Below are 19449 nucleotides of genomic sequence, written 5' to 3' on the forward strand. Positions count from 1 at the left end.
TGTGATGTCAGTAATGAAAACGTACTTGTACCTTAGTTTGCTGCCTTTTTCTCTTATGTTTGTGCATTTGTCTGTCTGATGGATCCAGCAGAAATAAAGTAGCTTGTAAGAAGTGTGTTTTCTTAATACTTACTGGCTTTGAATTCCATTTTAAAGGCACTGTTGTCTAGTTAATTTGTGAACATCTTGTTTTATGGGGGGAAAAATATGCATAAATCAAGTAGAGAGAAAGCAGAACAAACCATTTCTTTAACAAGAACAGCAACTAGATCATTACACTGACTGTTTTCTTGCTGCCTGGTGTGTGCTTTCTGATCTGAAAGTTTTCAGGAGCTACTAAATTACAACACGTGAGGAAGAACTGTTTACCTTTTTTCCCATGTACGTCTACTAATCTGGGAAAAAAATGTTCATCCAGCTGGATAATCAGAGGGTTTTTTTAGTGCTGAGCATTCTGTAACATGACTGTGCACCAATGTGATCTCTTAAAAACTTGGTGATTCTTTGGACACTGTGTTCTGTGCTTTGTCATTTGATGAGAATTTTTACTGTCTTTGTGCTCTCAAGAGACCTTTAGGGATAAAACATTCCCCCCAGTCCCTTCCCTTCTTTCCCCACACAAATGACATTTTTTTCCACAGTGTTAAAAATACAAGGTTTTGGTGTCAGAAATTTGGAAGTTGCTTAGCCAAAGTGTGTTTATTGGAACATTAGCAAGGGGTTAGGGAAGAACATCCCTGTGCTCTAAAAATCTACTGAATCCATCTAAAACAGACTTTAGACTTTATTCCAAAGTGTTGGTTGAAACAAAGGGGCCTTCTTTTCTGTCAGGTGGAAAGTTTGTTTCCCTGAAGTATCATTGTTCCCCTAACAGCTGATGGGTTGTGCTGTCCAAATCTTTAGCATCCGAGCTGGATTTAAAGTTTCCAGCAGTGAGAGATAACTAATGCTATTATGTGCTTCTTACTGCGCGGTGGAGGTGGGGTGAGGGGACAATCAGTTTGTTCTTTCTTTCGAGTGGGTGGCTTCCCTTTGGTTTCCAGAGGGACAGGGCTGTACTGAACCTGTGCCAGCAGGGTAAGGCTTCTCCTTATTTGTTTCCTTCGACAGTTTTGGGGTTTCTGCAAGGAAGCAAGCAACTTGCTAGGGAAAGGCAATATTACTAAATGAGTAAGTTAATTTATGTGGTTAAATGTTTAATAAAAGTTCCTTTGCCCTCTGCCAATATATCCTCTCTGGAGCCTTTGTAATACATCTCTTTAAGTAACAATGCCATTTGGACGGACATATGTTAAAACTTCATATAAGTTTACGGTAATAAAATTGCTTCCTGGTTGTATATGGCAGGAAGAAATATTTGTCTTGCTCTGTTTTCCCTGATGTACATCAACAGAAACAACTAGTTATCTGTGAGTCTTAATTTTCATGTGTGCATGGCATTTTGGCTTTAGTTAATGGTTTACAAGACAGTTAAGGCTAAATATAGATAGATAGATAGATAGACGCATCATTTTTACAGTATACTATTTGCTGTGCTTACTTTGTTCCAAATTTAGTGTAAAGAAGTAGAAAAATTTCACGTGGTTCAAGTTCAGTACTCACTCTCCTGTGCCTTCTTTAGCCTTCTAGCTGTATTAGCTGCTTTTGTTAATCTGAAATGCTCTTGCTATTTTAGGAGATGCCTACGTAACACACGTTGCCAGCAATTGTACTGAATACTTTGCTGCTGAACCGGTTGCTCAGGTACCCAGCCTGTCTCTGTTGCTATGGGAGATTGGAAGACTATTACTGTGCCGGTGCTGTCATCAGGTAAACTGGGAATATTTTGAATTTAGTTGATTTGCTGATTTTACGAGTAATGTTATAGCAGCTAAAGAGAGAGACTGGAGTTTTGTGCATGACATATTTGAGTAAACAGCATGGTAAATAATACAAACAGTGCTTGTCTTGGATTGAGTCCTTTCAGAAATGCTGATGTAAAATACTGTACTTGCACATGTATGGAAAGGTTAAGGACTTGCAGTCAGATTTTATTTTTTATAATCACGCTTATCAATGTGTCTTGTGTTTTCAAAGATTTCTTTACTTGTTCTATATTCTTTTGCTTCATAAATTGGTTACAAACTTGTTAAAGGAGTAAATATTTTTTTGCCTATTTCTGCCTAGTGGAAGAGGAAATTACAGCATACTCTTAATAGGTATAATAGTACCATACATTCTATAAGAATTTTACTGAATGCACATCTCTTGCACCTCTGTTGTAGTAAGTCAATAAAAAGGAAGTGTGCTCAGTTTTTTCTTGGTGGATGAGTAAAGTTTGAAAGGTACAACACTTTAAAGTGTTATTGAGTCTAAATCTTCAGTGGAAGTTTCTGTTTTATATATATTGTGAATTGTTTAATGTCATTCTAGATCAAATTCTCAGTTCTAGAATCTAAATTTCTGTAAATAATAACTTGAATACATAAGGGTTTTGTTGTATGTGATGTGTTAAAACAATAGCTGATCTCTTCTTAATATTTAACTTTTAGATAGCAAAAATATATTTCCATATACCTCAGAAGAAAGAAGATCTCCTACAAGCATGAGCTCACAAGTGCTACGCTTGTCACTGCCTTCATCCAAAAGCATGCACAGCTTTTTCAGTGCCTTCTGCACAGAAGAGAATATTGAACAGAGTATAGCCTATATTGACAGGGTAAGGCAAATCTTTCTGTTTATTGGAGATTGTCACCTGCACACAATCAATTGTGGTAAAAAAGATTGACTGGATTAAGAAGGTTTCTTCCTCAGTGCCCAGAAGCTGAAGTTGGTGGGAAAGAAGAGTCACGTTTTCCCCCTTCATACAGGATTTCACCTGATACTGTTTCTGTCTTTTGGAGAACGATTGATCCAATTCTGATCTCATTTCTCCCCCTCTCCCCCTTGTCTTTTACCAGGAATTAACAACGTTGGGGTTTCCCTCTATTTATGCGGAGTCCAAAGGAAAAGAATTAGATGTAGTATCTATGGTAAATTGTATAAATGAATTGCTTGTACTGCAGCACAAGAACCTTCGAGCTCAGGAAGAAATAGAAATACAGCATCTGAAACTGGGAAGTGATATGGATCACTTGCAGAACTGCTATGCTAAGTTAAAGGTAGAAAACAAGATCATTCCATTAGAATTGTGCAGCTCTTTTTTTTTTTTTTCTTTTTTTTTTTTCTACCCAGTACTAATTTGCAGTTGTATTTTCTTGTGTATTTTGGGGATTTTGGAAGTCTTTTATTTTCCAAATAAAAATGCCTTAAAGTTAATGAAATATGAGCTAACAAGAGAACTTCTAATTACTTGGAATTTTAGCCTCCTTAATCAAGGAAGGGGGAAGACTGTTTGAATTGGGAGTGTTAATGTACACTTCGGGTAAAAACATTAAACACTTCAGTTCCTATAATTTTTTATTGCTTAAAAGGGTATGCCCAGCTCTTAAAGATAAATTTCCAATGTAATTGTAACAAGTAAAAGCACACATAACTCCTCTAGTGTGGGTTTTTTTCGTCTTTTTCCATATCATTAGCTTTTTCCATGTGGTTTTTTTGTTGTTGGATGCCTTGAATATCCAACTACAAAGTCTCTTCTTAAGAATTGCTCAGAAATTGTTGTTAAACCACAAGTTACTAAGCTTCATTTTATCACAGGATAAACACATGCTCAAGGCCAGTCCCTGTGGAGTAGCTGATATATTGGAAGTTCCTGAGTGCACTTGTACATGCAGTCATATTAGAAAAGACTTGACTTTCTCTTAATTCTGTCAAGGAAATAAAATATAAAAGAAAATATTTCTCTGCATGATTCAGTGCTTTTTTAGGTTTGCTTTTCACTTGGGCTGGTCATCACTGTCTCCTTGGGAAATACTGCTGTAGATTTTCAAAATCGTAGTAGCCCTCTTGCTGAGATTGGTCATTCACGTAGAAGGATTTTGATTACAGATTAAAAGTAATCTGTAACTGCACTGATTTTTATACAAACACTGTAAATGCTAGTTTCTAAAACACTCCGTTTGCTTTCCCTAGATGAATAGCTGTAAGGGGAGAGAGGGAAATCTTCTTAGTACTGCATGAATGCCAGGACATCTAATTGGCTGTTAGCTTGTGAGGTTCCTCATGTAGGTTCTTTCAGCTACCATACAGCAATCCTCTTGACTTCCACTATTGTATTAACTGTATATCACTGTGGTGTGTTTATAAGTTCTTGTTGCTTAAGTATATCTACCCATTGTACCTCAGTATGCATATGAAGGAAAAGTTTCTATTTGGCTTGCAATTTAAGCTGCCAATTTCAGATCTGAGTCTCATTCATGGACAAAACTTTCAAATGCTAGTTTTGCATTGTCTGTTGTAATGAGATCATCTGTCTAGCCTTTTCTGTATATGTGAAATGTTCCATTTGCATTCTTATGGTCACAGTCTGTATATCTGTGTTAATTGTACCCTTGATTATTGAACAGAAATGCTCCAGTAAAAAGGTTGCTTAATATCCACCTCACTCTCACAGTACAGATATGCTTACAAAATCCTGACTTAATGAAAAAGTCCTAACTGTAAAAGATAATACCTGTTAAATACTGAGCCATATCTCATGTGAGGTGGTTTGGCAGTTTGGTTAACATTGCTTGTTTGTTTTGGTTAGTTGGCGTTTTTTAAAATCTTATGCTTTTAATTCTTATTGATACTGAACTATCAACACTTTTTCTAGGAACAGTTGGAATTATCTAAAAGGGAAATAGTTGGGCTTCAGGAAAGAGACAGACAACTGCAAAGCAAGAACAGAAATTTGCACCAATTACTTAAAAATGAAAAGGATGAAGTGAGTTGTTTTGTACATTAACACAAGTCATTATATAGATATTGAAGAATATTTTTTTTTATGTACGGAGTCTTGTAATTGCTCATTTTGAATGTGTTTTTTTGTTTGGTAAATGTTGTCTTTCAAGTTGACTGGCATGTTGCATATGGATAAATAGGTTCTATAAGGGATAGGTCCAAGTTACAACAATAGTAGAGAGTACTGCAGAAATGCAGATGTGTGGATTTCTGGCATTTTCTGTACAGCTTTATCTTGGAATGCTCAGATGTATCCAAAAGTAGGAGGGGCAACAGGATTCAGTCACTTACTCAAACATTTGTGTGTAGAGGCTTTTGGGGTTTTCTTATTATATTATAGAGGGGAGCAAAAGACCAATAAGGAGGGAGGTGGGGGGAAACCCAGCTCAAAAACACCATCTCATTAAACTTAAATATCTTGAAACAATTAAGATCAGAAAACACTTTGACATTCATGACCCTTCTTAGTTTAGCATTTGTTTCCTTTATGGTCCTTCCCTAGCATTGTACTTCACATGGCTCCTATGTTTTTGTGAATGTGGCTCCTCTAAGTTTCTGTGAATGTTCTGTGTTCATAAACATGTTCATACAGTTGGGAATAACATTACTAACAGTTCATGGTGAACTTCCTAGAGTTCCAGCTTAAAATATTGAATGTGCTGTATGTTCGTAAGGTTAAAATCATGAAATTAAAAAAACCCAAACAATACATCCCTAGGAATTGATAGTACATGTCAAAAATTTGCTCTATGATGTTTTAGTGTTATTTTAGACCAAATAGAATAGTCTGTCTTTCAATGTCCTGCTGCCCCAAGAAGAGGAGTTTATTTTTTAGTGTAAGCCTAAGAAGCATGCTTTAGGATTGGAGTAAGCCTAGATGCTGAACATGAATTGCTGAAAGTAAAGATACATCTTTCTCTGGTTTGTTCAGTCAAGGCATGAAAGGTTATGTGACTTATCAGTACACGATTTCAATTGTACTTCAGAGGAATGATAGTATTATAATCTGCTGTTTATGATATGGGTTTCTGCTGAACAGAAACTACCTCTCCTGAGATAAGGCTGAGATCAGAATCCATGGGGTGGGAGAGCTCTTCTGATTCCTTTTGTCACTTCCTTTCACCAGAAGAACAGTTTAATAGAAGTTTTGTTTTGCCTCCCGTGTTTTGGTTTTCTGAAGAAATTTATGTTTGTACTTTAGTGGAAGAAACAGCCTTTTGTGGCATTGCTTTTAGGTTCAGAAGTTACAGAACGTAATTTCAAGTAGAGCTACACAATATAATCATGATATGAAGAGGAAAGAGAGAGAATACAACAAATTAAAGGAGCGCTTACATCAGTTAGTCATGAATAAAAAAGACAAAAAGTTAGGTAAGTAGCTCTTTGAATTTTACCACAGCAAAATTAGCATATTCTGTATGTTAACCAGAGCCAATTTTAAGCATTTCTATCATTAAAGGCAATGCAGCCCTCTTGCAGATTTTATTTGGATGTTGGAATGTTAAAGAAAAGCTGCAATATTTCATGTTAGCTGACTGTGTAAGACTTGTCAACATTGTGTTCCATAAGATCCTTTACCAAGCATAAACCAAATGCTGATCTTTTGCCTAATGAGGTGGGGTTGTTTTTTTGGGTTTCTTTTTATCTTCCTAAGGAAAATTTATTCCTAGGATTCCATAGGACTCAATGCCTATGCTAGAGCCATCTCTTATCTTTTCTTGCTGCTGTTGCTATCACAAGATTTTGGGTAATGTCATAAACACTGTATTGTTCCAAGCAGTTGCCATCAGGAAGGCACTGCATGAGCTTTTACTCTGGAGATCCTACGCTCTGCTTGTGGTTAGCACAAGTAATGAGAGGTTTGAGAGGCAGTAACACAAGGCAGAAGCACCATCCTCTACTCTGTGAAATGAGGAGAAACCAGATCTCCTTTGTCATGAGTACTTGTATGTTGTACTGTCCAAAAATTGTGTTCAAGACATTCATCAGTGCTATTTACCATAAATACCATTTACTGTGAAAAATGGCTGAAAATGGGTATTGTTGTTAGGTACTAAAAAAAAAAAAAAGGCACCTTAAAGTATTTATATAATGTATCTCCACTGGAAGGGAAGTCCTGCTCTTGTCCCCCTGCTGCCCCCAAACTCAGCTGTTTGCCAGCTGTAGTGCATGTTTTAGTAAGCTCATTTAGTTCACTAAACCAGAAGAAAACTATTCCTGTTGTTGCCAAGATGGTTCTCTGCTTACTTAGTTTTCTGTAAGTCCTTGTGCTTTAGCCAAACCAGGTTAGGACACAGTAGGAGGATCATCTATTTTGGCTGCAGAAAATCTTTAGATATCATTTCAGTAAACTCTAGAAACTTCACCTTGAGGTCAGCAAAACTTAAACATTCTTGACTTCTGGTGGCTAGTACTAGTTCAAATGTCAGTGAGGTAAAAATAGCAGGGATTTCAAGCTAGTTAATGTTTGCTTGATAGCTAACTAGCTTGGACCACCAATCTGTAGCCTTACATTGAGTTTGTTAGTGGTGTGGTTGGGGTTTTCTGATTTTATTTTTATTCAAATGTGGACAGAGAAGTTTTGAGGAATACCTTAAGAAACATTAATAAGTTCTTTACCCTAAACAAGAGATAAAACTGGCATTATTGCCAGAATGAGCACAGACTTGATACATTGCTATAAAGGTTGAAATAGGGATGGTGTCATAATGAAATGCATTAAAAAGATAAGACAGGATGAGAATATATCCTTCTGAGTTTCAAAACTCGAACTTACCCTTTTTCCTTTGACTGTTATTTTTGCTTTAAGCAGGGCCATGTGATTTCATGAGTCTGAAGTTTGAGGGGTATATTTGAGTAATATGATCTTTTTATAATAACTACATATAAATGCAATGTCATCTAAATCTTTATCTATTTGCATATTGTTTCACACTTTGAAATATCCTTTTCATTTGTAGCTATGGAAGTTCTAAATTATGTTGGTAGAGCTGATGGGAAGAGAGGTGCATGGAGGACTGATAAGACAGAAGCCAGGTAGTTGTCTTAGAACAACCTTAATTGAAGCATGTATGAGGGCTGTTATGTTGTTACTGTAAGATTATTTCTTCCAGAAACGAAGAAGAAATGTACAAAGTTCTGTTAAGTGATTATGAACAGCGCCAAAAACAGCTTTTACTGGAAAATACTGAGCTAAAGAAAGTTCTTCAGCAAATGAAGAAAGATATAATTTCACTTCTTCCACCACAGAAGCAAAAACCTAAAGAAAGATCTGAAGATGGGCTGGTAAATATTCTTCAGTTTAAATTAAATCTCCGTAGTAGTTGGTATAGTACTGGAGTAATTTGATAGTTATTAAGAAGAAAGTAAACCTCTTCTGAGAGTTGCAGTGGATTGCACATTGTGTGCTTTGTGTGAAATTCAATATAAATATTCTGCTCTCTGTGAACAATACAGTGTATTCTTTCCAGTAAGTAAATTAAAAGCTTGAAAATATTATTTGAGTGAATATAAATGCAGTAGCTACTGGTATGTAATTCTATATAGAAATGCAAAATACTGGATTTTGGATGCCTGGGGGGTTTTGTTTTTCAGATTAAGTATTTTTTTTACACAGGATGTTTTTATTGAACAGTTTACTGCCATGGCTGTGTAGAACAGCCATGTAGGTTCTCTGTCACCTCCTTTATAAGGTGTGAGTATTCTTCTTGACTGGATGACTTGCCCCCATACTGGGGCAACTACTGCCTAATTGTGACAGCAGAACTCAGCAGTCTGACCCTCTCTAGGTTGCAGATGTGAGTGACTGAGTCTTGCTAGCTGACCCACGGTCTCTGTGCAGGGGTTCTGGGGTCTGCCTGCTCACTTGCCTCCTCAGCATTATGCTGTCAGGGAGCTGAACACCCTGAGAGTCAAATTTCCCTGGATGGAAAAATCTTCGTGCAAGAGTTTTCCTTCTCTTCAGTAAATCGAATTTATGCACATATTTATATAAACAAATGCACATATTTGGAGGGATGAAATGGTTTGCAGCTTCTTATTTCTGCTTCTACAGGTGCTGTCAGACCAGGAGGAAGATATTGGAGAATTAAATAAAGAGAATATGTGGGAATTATCTTGTGAAACTGTGCGGGAGCAGCTTACCAACAGCATTAGAAAGCAGTGGCGGATGTTGAAAAATCACGTTGAAAAGCTGGATAACCAGGGTTGGTGTTTAGCTGCATTATGTGTACATATCAAATACATTTTAGAAAAAGCAATGCACGTATGGCACTTTGAAATAATTGGATGCAAAATATATAATTCCCTCTAAAGAGCCTAGTCTTGCCACATCTTCTGGGACTTCTTGTGGCATTTTAAAACAAACCAACTGATGGTATGGTGCTGGACTCTTCTCATTTCCAGCTGTTAAACAGCATTAAGACAGCTAAAAATATATAGAATTCTTTCCTAGTATTATTTTTCCATGCAAGTAAATGCAGCCACTACCACAGGGATGTTTGCTGTCAAGAGTAAGATTGAGAAGGTCATGCATGCAGTTGCAAATAAAACAGCAGATGGCCTTTGAGAGTATGTTTACACCCTAGAAAGGATTTCAAGAATGCTTGTAATACTTTATTTGGTGTAACTAACTGAAAAATAAGCATCAGGAAAAATGTTACAATTGTTTGCTCTTTTTTTGGAGTCATCTTCTATGTTTTTTTAGCTTATAGGGATGACCATCGTATAGCCCTTTAGGATTCTATTGATGTTCAAATACTGGCTTTAGGGGACCAAAACTTGTCTTATTACAATCATTGTGGTTTAGCTATGCATTGAGCTAAATAAGCCAGTGTGTAGTTGTACAAAATACAACCATTTCTGTAATTCATTCCCTTACTGGAATGAAAACGTGCATCCAGTGTTTGTTAGCTCCATTTCTCCTTCACAGGACTTGAAGGAAAAGGCTTTCTTTTTATATCTGTGATAAATATAGTTACTGTCATATTTTTATGAATGCATAAGCCCTTCAAAAATGGGCTCAGAAGAATGGGCTAACAGCATGTCAGTGAAAAAAAAAATCTTTAGTTGTCTTGAGTTTTCTTTTAAATGACTGCTGAAACAAGCAAGGATTTTGTAACACTTATTGCAGTGAAGATGGTTGATTTACCTTGGGGAATGTGAAACAGCCGTGTTTTCATTGCTTTTTCTTTTTTTTTTTTTTTTTTTTTTTTAAAGTGGATTTGATGGATAATTACTCGTAGCACCAATTTTGGAACTCTTGTCTCTGATACACAGCGCACTCAAAGCACGTCTGTCTTTCATGCTGAAACTAAGAGTCTAAAATCTTTTGCTCTCCCAAGGCATCTCTGATATGAGGTGTTGGAGTTTCTATAACTTATTTTAAAGATGCTTTTTTTCTCCCTTAGTGTCACGTGGACATTCAGGAGCTTTGAATGAAAAAGATGTCATTTCAAGAGAAGACCATGAGCTAGAAACTGGGAAACTAGAGTTAGAGATTCAGCAATGTAAAGAAATGATCAGAACTCAGCAACAGCTCTTACAGGTAGTAGGCTTTATTTTTTTATTGTTCTCAATTGAATCCAAGTGTATTTTATTTAACGTTGCACTCTTCTTGCCTCTGAGCCTTTCTCCATTCCTTGTTCCTGCTTTTAAAATAAAACTACTTAGTGGGTGGTCTGAGTAGAACTGTGCTAGTGGCTTGGTTAATAATTTATGGCCTTTTTACTCCTGGTAGGAATAATTTTGGAGTCTAAACAAAGGTGAGGCTGTCTGAACAGGGACATTTTGATTGCTATCTGAAATCTGCCCCCACTGACCACCAACTTGATATCTACTGCATTGTTTCCATATTAAACTTCAACCATTTTTCTGATAAAACTGAAACTGTGGAAATATCGTACCTCTTAAGTCACTCCCAAATTAACATTTGTCTTTTGTTGCTTTATATCTACAGCAACAGCTTACATGTGATGATGACACCACTCTGTTACTACAAGACTGCTATTTGTTGGAAGAAAGAGAGCGTCTTCAGGAAGAATGGAGACTATTTCGAGAGCAAAAAAAGAATTTTGAGAAGGAACGAAAAAGTTTTACAGAAGCTGCTATTAGATTAGGACTTGAGGTATTGGGAAAGGGAGTTCTTATGGAAGATGAATTCCAAGTCTTTCTTTCATATGGGCCAAAGTGCAGCCATCCAGCAATATCTGTTTCTGATGTCTATAGGGAAAGATCATTGCCATACTGTATAAAACATATCTTTAGTTGTTCTGGAAGATAGTTCTGTTGGCAATTGAAACAGCCAAGGTTTTTGTGTATATTGGAAAATATATTTTCTGCAACTGGAACCAAACCATTTATGTTTCAGCTTTTGAAATATCTTAAGTTCTTCCAAAATTTATTAACTAAATCCCTTGGATACTTGTATAAAGTTTGGTTTCCTACAAAAGTAAGGCCTATGCAAATTTCAGTCAAATTTGGCCTAAGGGTTGAATCTCAAAGGTACTTTCTCAACTTTGTTGAAAACCAATGACTTTTGCTAAAACACCAAGTAATTACTATGCTTCCCTTAGTAGGGTCATTGTCTGTTCTGGTTTTGTAGCTAAGCTGGACAGTAAGCCAGTTTAAGTAAGAGAGATACTGGCAGTCGGGGTAGATGTGTCTAAGAACAAGCTCTAGCACACCTCCTTTGGTCTAGCCCATAGTTTGGGTCAAAAATGTGAAGGGGCTTACAAGTTTGGCAAGGAAAGGTCATGATGATGTCATTGTGAAACTAGAATGGTACGGGTATGACAGGAAAAAAGAAATGGACTTTACTGCTTAAAAAACAGCTTGCTTTGATGTGCAGAGCAGAAAGTTGGAGTGGGATGTGATTAAAATTTATAAAGCTGTGGATTCAGTTTGAGCAGACGAAAGCCCTACTGTTGTTCACCAAATCCCTCAAGACTTGGACTAGAGGGAACTCTTAATTTTGGAATTAAATCAAAAACATACCCAAAAAGGTAGCTTTTTTATTATAGTTAGGTAGTTCTTTTATTTGAAGGAGTCTGTAAGGGCAATGCATACCATCAACTTCAAAGAGCAGTTGCCTGAGCTGATGGGCAACACATTCACAGATGATAAAAGTAGGGCACAAGGGGGTGCCTTTCAGTATCTATAGTCAAATAGCTTTTGGGAATGGGAACCTGTGAGGGAATGCACTGCAGAAAGTGACCGTGCTCATAAATAGCATCTCTTGTGGCCACTGTTGGAAACAGAATACAGAGCTAACTGGCCAACCTGTCTGACCCGGAATATAAAATACTCCAGATTTTACTTAAGCTGCTGGGATAGCAGTAGTTCACATGGTAACAAATGCAAATGACTAATGACTAATTTATTTGCATTTTAGTGAGTTAATTTTGTGTTGCACATTGAATTCAGCTGTAAAAGTCGTGAGTGATAATACAAAATATTTGTTTCTCTGGAGATGTTTAGGACTACATTGCAGCATAAGTATAACTGCTCATGCTTCAGCTTGTCAGAATGCTGAGGTATGAAATGAGAAGCAATGCTGTGAGCTTTGTAGGTGTTTGTGAAAGTTTGCGTTGGAGTTCAGCTTCCTCTGTTTTTCTACTGACACAGAATAGGAGCATCCTGTTTCACTGATGATTTTTGGAGATGAAATAGCTTGTTGCTTGATTCCAGAGCCGTTGGGTCTCTTGGAGGCTATCTGTTAGGCTTTTTTTTTTTTTTTCTGTGCTTAGAGGGGCTGGAAAATGAAACAATCTATTTTGGTTTTGTTTTTTTTTTCTTGCTCCACTTTTAGACAGAAGCAATCAGGGCTATTTTCAATGTTTAAGAAGGTTTAAGAAGTAATTGTTGCTGGTAGCTGCCTTGGATGAGTGCTGCTTCAGGAGGTAGTGCTGCTCTGGGGGAATGGGGAGCACAGGAGATGGTGTCACTGGAATGTAGAGCAGTAAAGTGACAGGATTACTCTGACCTCTGTGGAACAAACTGTGGGGCTTGGCTGTAAGTGCCTCCTCAGCCAATCCTCGTTGGGCTCAAAAGCTCACAGACAGTATTTGCTGTGTTAAGCTGCTGCCTCTCCTTGGTGACATGGACGTGTTACAGCTTTGGCTTTCTGAAATAGAATAGCATCAGTTTAATGTGGGCTAGGCTTTTTCCTTTGGTCATGAATGTAAATTGTCATTTCTTTTCTTAGAGAAAGGCATTTGAAGAAGATAGAGGAGCATGGCTGAAGCACCAGTTCTTAAGTATGACTGCTGATTGCAAGTCTGAAAATGTGACAACTCCAAGTGCCTTCTTAAGAAGCAAGTATTTGGTTCAAATTATGTTCTTGTACAGTTTCTTCTTCCTTTCAGCTAGAAGTCACAAGTATGAACAAAACAATTAAAAAACCAAAAGGTCTCAAGAAAAGTTTTACCATGTATCTGTGTGCCTCCACATATCAGGGCAACTGATGGTTCAAAATTTCCTTTGAAAAAGGGAATTGTAACTCCCTTCCTGATAATTACTTACATAATGACTTTATACTTATGAAACAATCTGGTGAATATTAAATACCTGATGGCACAGCAGCTAACTTTCAGGTGCTTCCATAAATTCTGAAGAACATGTAATCATTCTGGTTTTCCACTTCATATAAAAGCTTTGAAATATAGATGTGAGAAGGGATTGATCTGGCCTGCTAAATTTGCCATGTCTTTCCATTGACTTGAGTGACGGTTAGTTTCACGTTAGTAGTAAGACATCTAACTTCATTGTGGTTTTGTTTTCTATATTCTGACAAGTTTGCAGGTTTTCATGTTGGTGTTATGTCTGTGCGTGCTGGAGAAGTCTTTACTTAAGGAATAAAAACTTTATTAATTGTAAAGTGAGAAATTACACTTGAATGACTTCATGTGACTTCTTTCAGTGGTGGCTATATATGCAAATGCTGCATTTTCAAATTTAGAGTCCTAATTTTAACATAACTTCATTCAATAGCATTACAAATACTTTAAAAATTTTATCCCAGGTCTATCTCAATGACAGTTTTATTACAGCTCTGCTTTAAAGTTTTTGTGGGTTTTTTGTTTTTTTTTTCTTTAAAGCAGAGGACACAAACCTTGAAGGACTTGCTTATTTCCAGTGGACTGCAGTTTAACTGATGTGTGTCTCTCTCAGGTTCTGATGCGGACATTCATTTAGTGAGATCTGCATCTCAGCAAAGAAGACCTCCCTCTGTGTCAAGTCCTACTGTTTCACCAGAACCCTGGCAGATATCTCAGTATATTACACAAAACAGGTTTGTGAAACAATGTTGAAGATGGTTTGTAGAGTGCTGAGTTCTGTGTAGAGCACAGTGTAATCTAAAGCTTATAGTTGGTATATAACCAAGGATATTAAACATTATATCATAAAAACAATACTCTGTTTCCATCCAAAGCATTATTTATTTGCATTGTAACTTCTTTTTCTGCTTCCAGTGTTGCATCAGAAAAACCTGCTGCAGATTACATGCCAAATCCATGGGTTGAAAGTGATGACAAAGAAGAAACTGAAGAATGCACAAAGTCATGGGAAGACTCTGGGCTTGGCACTCTATGTAGAAACTTGCACATGGAACAGCTGCCTTAGACTTCTAGGGTTGCCTGCTGGGATTTTTCTTAGAGACTTGTTCATAAACTTATCATTCTAAACGAAACAGAACGCTGTGAGTTTGATCATTCTTCTGGAGGATTATGTGGTGATCTGAATTGTGGTGTGTTTCTGTGTGTGTGCACACGGCTTTTATTTTTTAGACCATTTTTTGCCTCTTTCTTGTAACTCTTGAGAGAAAACTTGAGAATATATAAAAGCTTTGATATTTTTCTAGTAACAGAAACTCTAATTCTGTGAATAAAGCAATGGTCTGAAACTTTGACTGTAATGAAATACTGGATCCTAATGTTACCTTTCATCACAGGCAGAGATAGCACTTTTAGAAATTGTTTAATTATTGGAAACATTCATTTATGTCTCAAGTGTAACTGGCATTAAATTCTTTTTTGCCTCGACTTGAATGTACAGTATACTGTAGATTTTTAACAAAACAGGTTCTATATTTATTGTGTGATTTGAAAATACCTCTTTGATATATCAATGATTTAAAGTGCAAAGTCTTTATATATTTGTAAATAGAACAAGTGGTTATGCTGAGAAACCATGAAAATGAAACACATGCATACATAAATATTATTTTACGTGTAATTTTAAATTGTTTTCTAGTGATACTCAGTTTACAGATCCATTAGGACTTTCAATGGTTCAGTCAGGAACCAAAGTATTTCGAATGTGAACAATAAACGTGTAATTCTATTCTAAAGAACCCTGGTTCTATGCGTTGTGTGCAGTAAACTTTTAAGCTACCATGGTTATAGGGCTATATACAATGTATACAAATCTGGTGCTGGTTTTGTATTTTGTTTGTTTTTTGTTTTCATTGACTCCAGAATTTTATTTTTTGTGTAGCCTTGGGGAAATCTCTTCTGTTTACAATGTAATAAAATTAGCCAAGTTAGAGGTAAGATGTTACAAGGTCTCCTTCAACTGACTCAGTGTGTGTGATTTTCCTTTCCCAGTACAAATCCGTCTTCCCTTGCTGGGTTTTTGTGCATGTGTGATCATATATAGCTCTGCATGTGTGATCACTTGTATAGCTCTGATCCTTGTGTAATTGGCCTTTTGGAAGATGTCTGAGCTTAAACTTCCTTTCTTGGGGTCACAGGTGGGAAATTAGAATCCTTTACTGAAAATGCATTGCTGCTCTGCCCATTTACTTCAGAATTGGATGGAGTGTAGTGGTTGGATTATCTGGAAAAATAGCAATAGGATAATGCAGGGAGGAAAAGAATTTGAGGTAAAAAGCTGCAGTTTCTGCTGGTGAATTCAGTCCATTGAGTTCCAGCTTGAGATTTAGTAGTAGCCAGTGTAAACTGCAGAGGATGATGCTTGTGTGGTCTTCACATAGCAGCTGTAAGGGAGCAGAAGTGGATATAATGATAATTACTAATGTCTTGGTGGGCTTTTTGCTGCATGGGTAGTCAGGTTGGAAAGATGACATCATATTTCTGTTTCTCCTGTTCTTGCCCAATAAATGGGTGTTCAGAGTAATGTAATTTACTTCTGCTTTTTAGCAGTGTGCAGTTCCTTTGGTTTCATGTTTCCCAGCTGTTGGGCAGCTCTTGCCTGAATTTTGCTTGTGGAAGAATAAATACACATTCAAAAAGCTTAAGCAAGAATTTAATATATTAAGAGCTCTTATATTAAGAGAGAACAGAACTCTGCAAGCAGGATTATTTTCAAGCCAGTAGTGACTGCAGATCTCCAACTGAGGCAGGACCCAGGTGCCACCAGGGGCTGCTGCTGTTCCATTGTGTGCCCCTGGGTGCCCTACTGCGACTGCTAATTGTGTTTGCTTTACTTGGGCCTTCCTTCAGCCTGGTTTTCTTTAAAGTAACATTTAGGATAATAATGCCTTGAAGAACAAAATAACTAACCTATTTAAACTCTTGTTTCTGTCTATTGAGTGATTAGCAATTAATAAACATTTTGTACTAATTTTTTGATTTAGAGTTCTGTAACCCATCTTACAGAAGCAGAAATATGTGTGACTGTCTCCATGGAGGAACCAACTGTGCTAGAAGGGTGTATGCAGTTGAGTCCTGAGCTGCCCTCAGACTTGGTCTGGTAGTCTGGAGGACAGATTTGGTCCTGTCTGTGTAAAGAAGTAAAACATAGCTAGAGTTTTTGGATTTCTCTATATACAGTGTCTGGGAAGATTTTAAATCTGGAACTACTGCTAGTAATGGTAGGAAATCTGCAGAGAGTGACATTGTGCTACTTAGAGCTTTGGAAACATCTGCAGGATCTTTCTTGCTCAGAGACTTGGAGAGCAAAGGGGGAGACTTCCTGCAGGAATGTGATACAGGTGTGTCACTTCACATAGGTGTGCATTTGAGCTGACACAGTGAGTGCTCTTCTCAAGGAACAAGAAGAGAGACTCAGCAAGTGATGACAGTACAGCTATTGTTAGCTACTCGTGCATGGTATTGAAAAGATGAGTGGCTGTCTTGAACTGTGGTGTTTCACAAAGGTCTTTAAATACAATATTCATTGCTGCCTTTTCAGTCGGTGATGAGCGTGCTTTTACCATAAATATCAGTCTGACTAGGTATGAGTACTTACTTTCCAGGATTATGTTGTAGCTGTTAATTTTTTTCCCTTTCATCCCCAGTGGCTGAGGCCTGTACAATATATAGCAAAAACTCCTAATAAATTTTCTTAAGAAAAATTAAGAGAACCTTCTCCATACAAAACAGCTGTTTTCCTACTTTGAAGAACTGCTTCCACCAGATTCTGCAGACATGCTCTACTTGACTTGTAGCAGGACAAAAGAAAAACCAGACTATACTCTTATTTTCTAGGGCTTGTTCTGTGTTCAGGTACATTTCAGCCAGGTCAAGGTAACTGATATGTATAGATAATGCCAATACAAACAGGTTATTCTTGAAAGGAAAATGGAAGAATATGCAGGATAGTGGCAATACTGTGCATGTTGAATTAGCTTAGTTATTGTGCAGTTTTTTGTTTTTTTTTTTTTAATTTGCAGTTATCACTAAGTTTTTGTTTGTGAAACCTTACAAGACATCTTGGTTTTAGATTTTTTTCTGACTTGCAAGAGAAGTTCATGAGAAGATATGAAATGTTGACATAGTTGTGTTAAAAACCTGACCTCAGAAGAAGTGTTCAGATTATCCAATGATTTATTTATTGCTTTCAGAAAATTCATCTGATATCTAATGTTCACTGTGCCCTACAAAGCTGCACTGTAATGAATACCTAAGCTCACATGGTATATATTTTGTAGTTTTCATGCTGACAGTGTTTGTTTCTTTATTTGCGTTTTGAGTTGTACAAGAAGTACAACTATTTGGAATGCATAACAGGTAAGTTTGTCTTAAATAAATATTTACTAATAAATTAATTACAATTGTATAAAAGAGCTTGTTCCCTGAGACACAAAACATGCCTGTTCCCTTGAACATGATAGATAGGTAGACAGATAATAATGAGAAATTAGACATTTCTTGCAAGTGTCCACCCTTCATCCCTCAGATATCTTCTGCAGTGAGCTGGGTGGCAGTTCCCAAAATAGTTCACACAGCCTGAGGTGGATTTACAGTCCACGTGGCATCTGGAAAAGTCAAGACCCGTGGGACTGACAACCCAGGAACAGCACTTGCTAATGGAAAACTAGAAACTGTGAGATAGACAATAAATGTTCATTTGTGGGTGTTAAAGCAGCATTTGCCACAAAGCACACTCCTGAGGTTAATAATGTAAGTATAGGAGTTGTGGGAGTAGAAATAAAGTGTCTGATTAACCAGTATGTCATAGATTTTGAATTTGAATGGGATTCATGGCTTTTGTGTGACTTCAGGCATCACAATAAACTGTAGGCTTTAAGTTGCTCCTTCAGAAACATCCTTCAACTCAGGAGCCCCTGTGCATTTTTCTTGCCTTTTATTGCTGATCCAGATGCCACCTAGCTCATTTTGGAACACTGTGCCACTTGTTTGGGAGGTCAATCCCCCAGTCCCTCACCATACTCAAACAGGCCAAGCGTGTTTTGTGCATCTCCACTTGCCTCCAGGGCCCCGAGGTTTCTAGAATAGAGCACCTGTGTGAATGTGTGCCTGGGCTCTCACCACTGTAAAGCCATGGTGAAGCTGGCTGCAAGCCCACATCTGTTCAAGTAATTCAGCTGCATTTTGGGATTCACTCCTTGGAAAATGCAAAAGTTCTAGCTGACCTGCACTCCCTTTCCCCTGCTTTGCTGGGAGGAGTCTCTGTGGCTTCTAATTGTTCAGATTTGGCTGTCATTTACCTTGAAAGATAAAATATTTACTGATGGCTTATGAAATCTTTGTTCATTTAAAAAATATTCCTGGTCATTGTGACCAGAGCTGAAAGGACACACTGATCCTCTGATTTATTTGAATAAATATATATATGCCATATATACAGGTTTTCATTAGGTTGTTAAATGGGCTTTGGTGCACACAGGAATATAGTAGCAAGGCGATATCTGTCTTTGTCTGCTGCCTTCAGGGCAGCTGGAACCAGTGCTGAGGGAAGAGGAGGAACACTGTCAGTGTGTGATAGTGACTCTGCTAATTGGGCTGCTATCAGCTAGATAACAGTTTGGGTCAGGTGCCAGGTCAGCATAACCTGGGCAAAATCAACCTAATCTATGGCAGGACCAAATATCAGCAGCCAGCTGTGACACAACCTAGGAAATTAAGTAATGTGTTTATTGTAAAATTATTGTAAGTGATCTAGTAAAAACTTATTAGGGTAAGTTGAAGCTTTTAAACAATTCAGCAAAGAGCTTATGAGATAATCAGTGAGATGCCAAGGTATGACTTGATTTCTGTTATTCCATCTGAAGAGAAAGTATGATTGCAAAAAGAGAAGTGTTTACATTAACTGATAAAAAACTTGAGAATTCAGCAGAACACAGCCACGTGTTCCTGAGCTTTCTTCCATAAAAGTCTCACC

The 19449-nt window shown here is 37.3% G+C and overlaps 1 protein-coding gene across 1 annotated transcript; it reads left to right on the forward strand.

Annotated features, from left to right (window-relative positions):
* The first annotated feature begins 1679 nt into the window (after positions 1-1679).
* On the forward strand, positions 1680-14837 carry LOC121362085 (SSX family member 2 interacting protein). The gene is made up of 13 exons (XM_041483302.1): positions 1680-1809; positions 2532-2698; positions 2940-3140; positions 4736-4846; positions 6099-6234; positions 7824-7899; positions 7977-8148; positions 8918-9068; positions 10272-10408; positions 10820-10987; positions 13067-13175; positions 14032-14152; positions 14334-14837. The coding sequence occupies exons 1-13, from the start codon at positions 1767-1769 to the stop codon at positions 14482-14484; spliced, it is 1743 nt and encodes a 580-aa protein (XP_041339236.1). The 5' UTR covers positions 1680-1766; the 3' UTR covers positions 14485-14837.
* The last annotated feature ends 4612 nt before the right edge of the window (positions 14838-19449 follow it).

Source organism: Pyrgilauda ruficollis, unplaced genomic scaffold (genome assembly GCF_017590135.1).
Source record: "Pyrgilauda ruficollis isolate IOZ18807 unplaced genomic scaffold, ASM1759013v1 scaffold6, whole genome shotgun sequence".
Classification (NCBI taxonomy): domain Eukaryota; kingdom Metazoa; phylum Chordata; class Aves; order Passeriformes; family Passeridae; genus Pyrgilauda; species Pyrgilauda ruficollis.

Bases quoted from the DNA above. Each gene is read 5' to 3' on its own strand.
- LOC121362085 (XM_041483302.1), top strand. From the start codon at position 1,767: ATGGGAGATTGGAAGACTATTACTGTGCCGGTGCTGTCATCAG. The intron at 6,235-7,823 runs GTAAGTAGCTCT...TTTCATTTGTAG, and splicing joins TAAAAAAGACAAAAAGTTAG to CTATGGAAGTTCTAAATTAT. The intron at 7,900-7,976 runs GTAGTTGTCTTA...TATTTCTTCCAG, and splicing joins ACTGATAAGACAGAAGCCAG to AAACGAAGAAGAAATGTACA.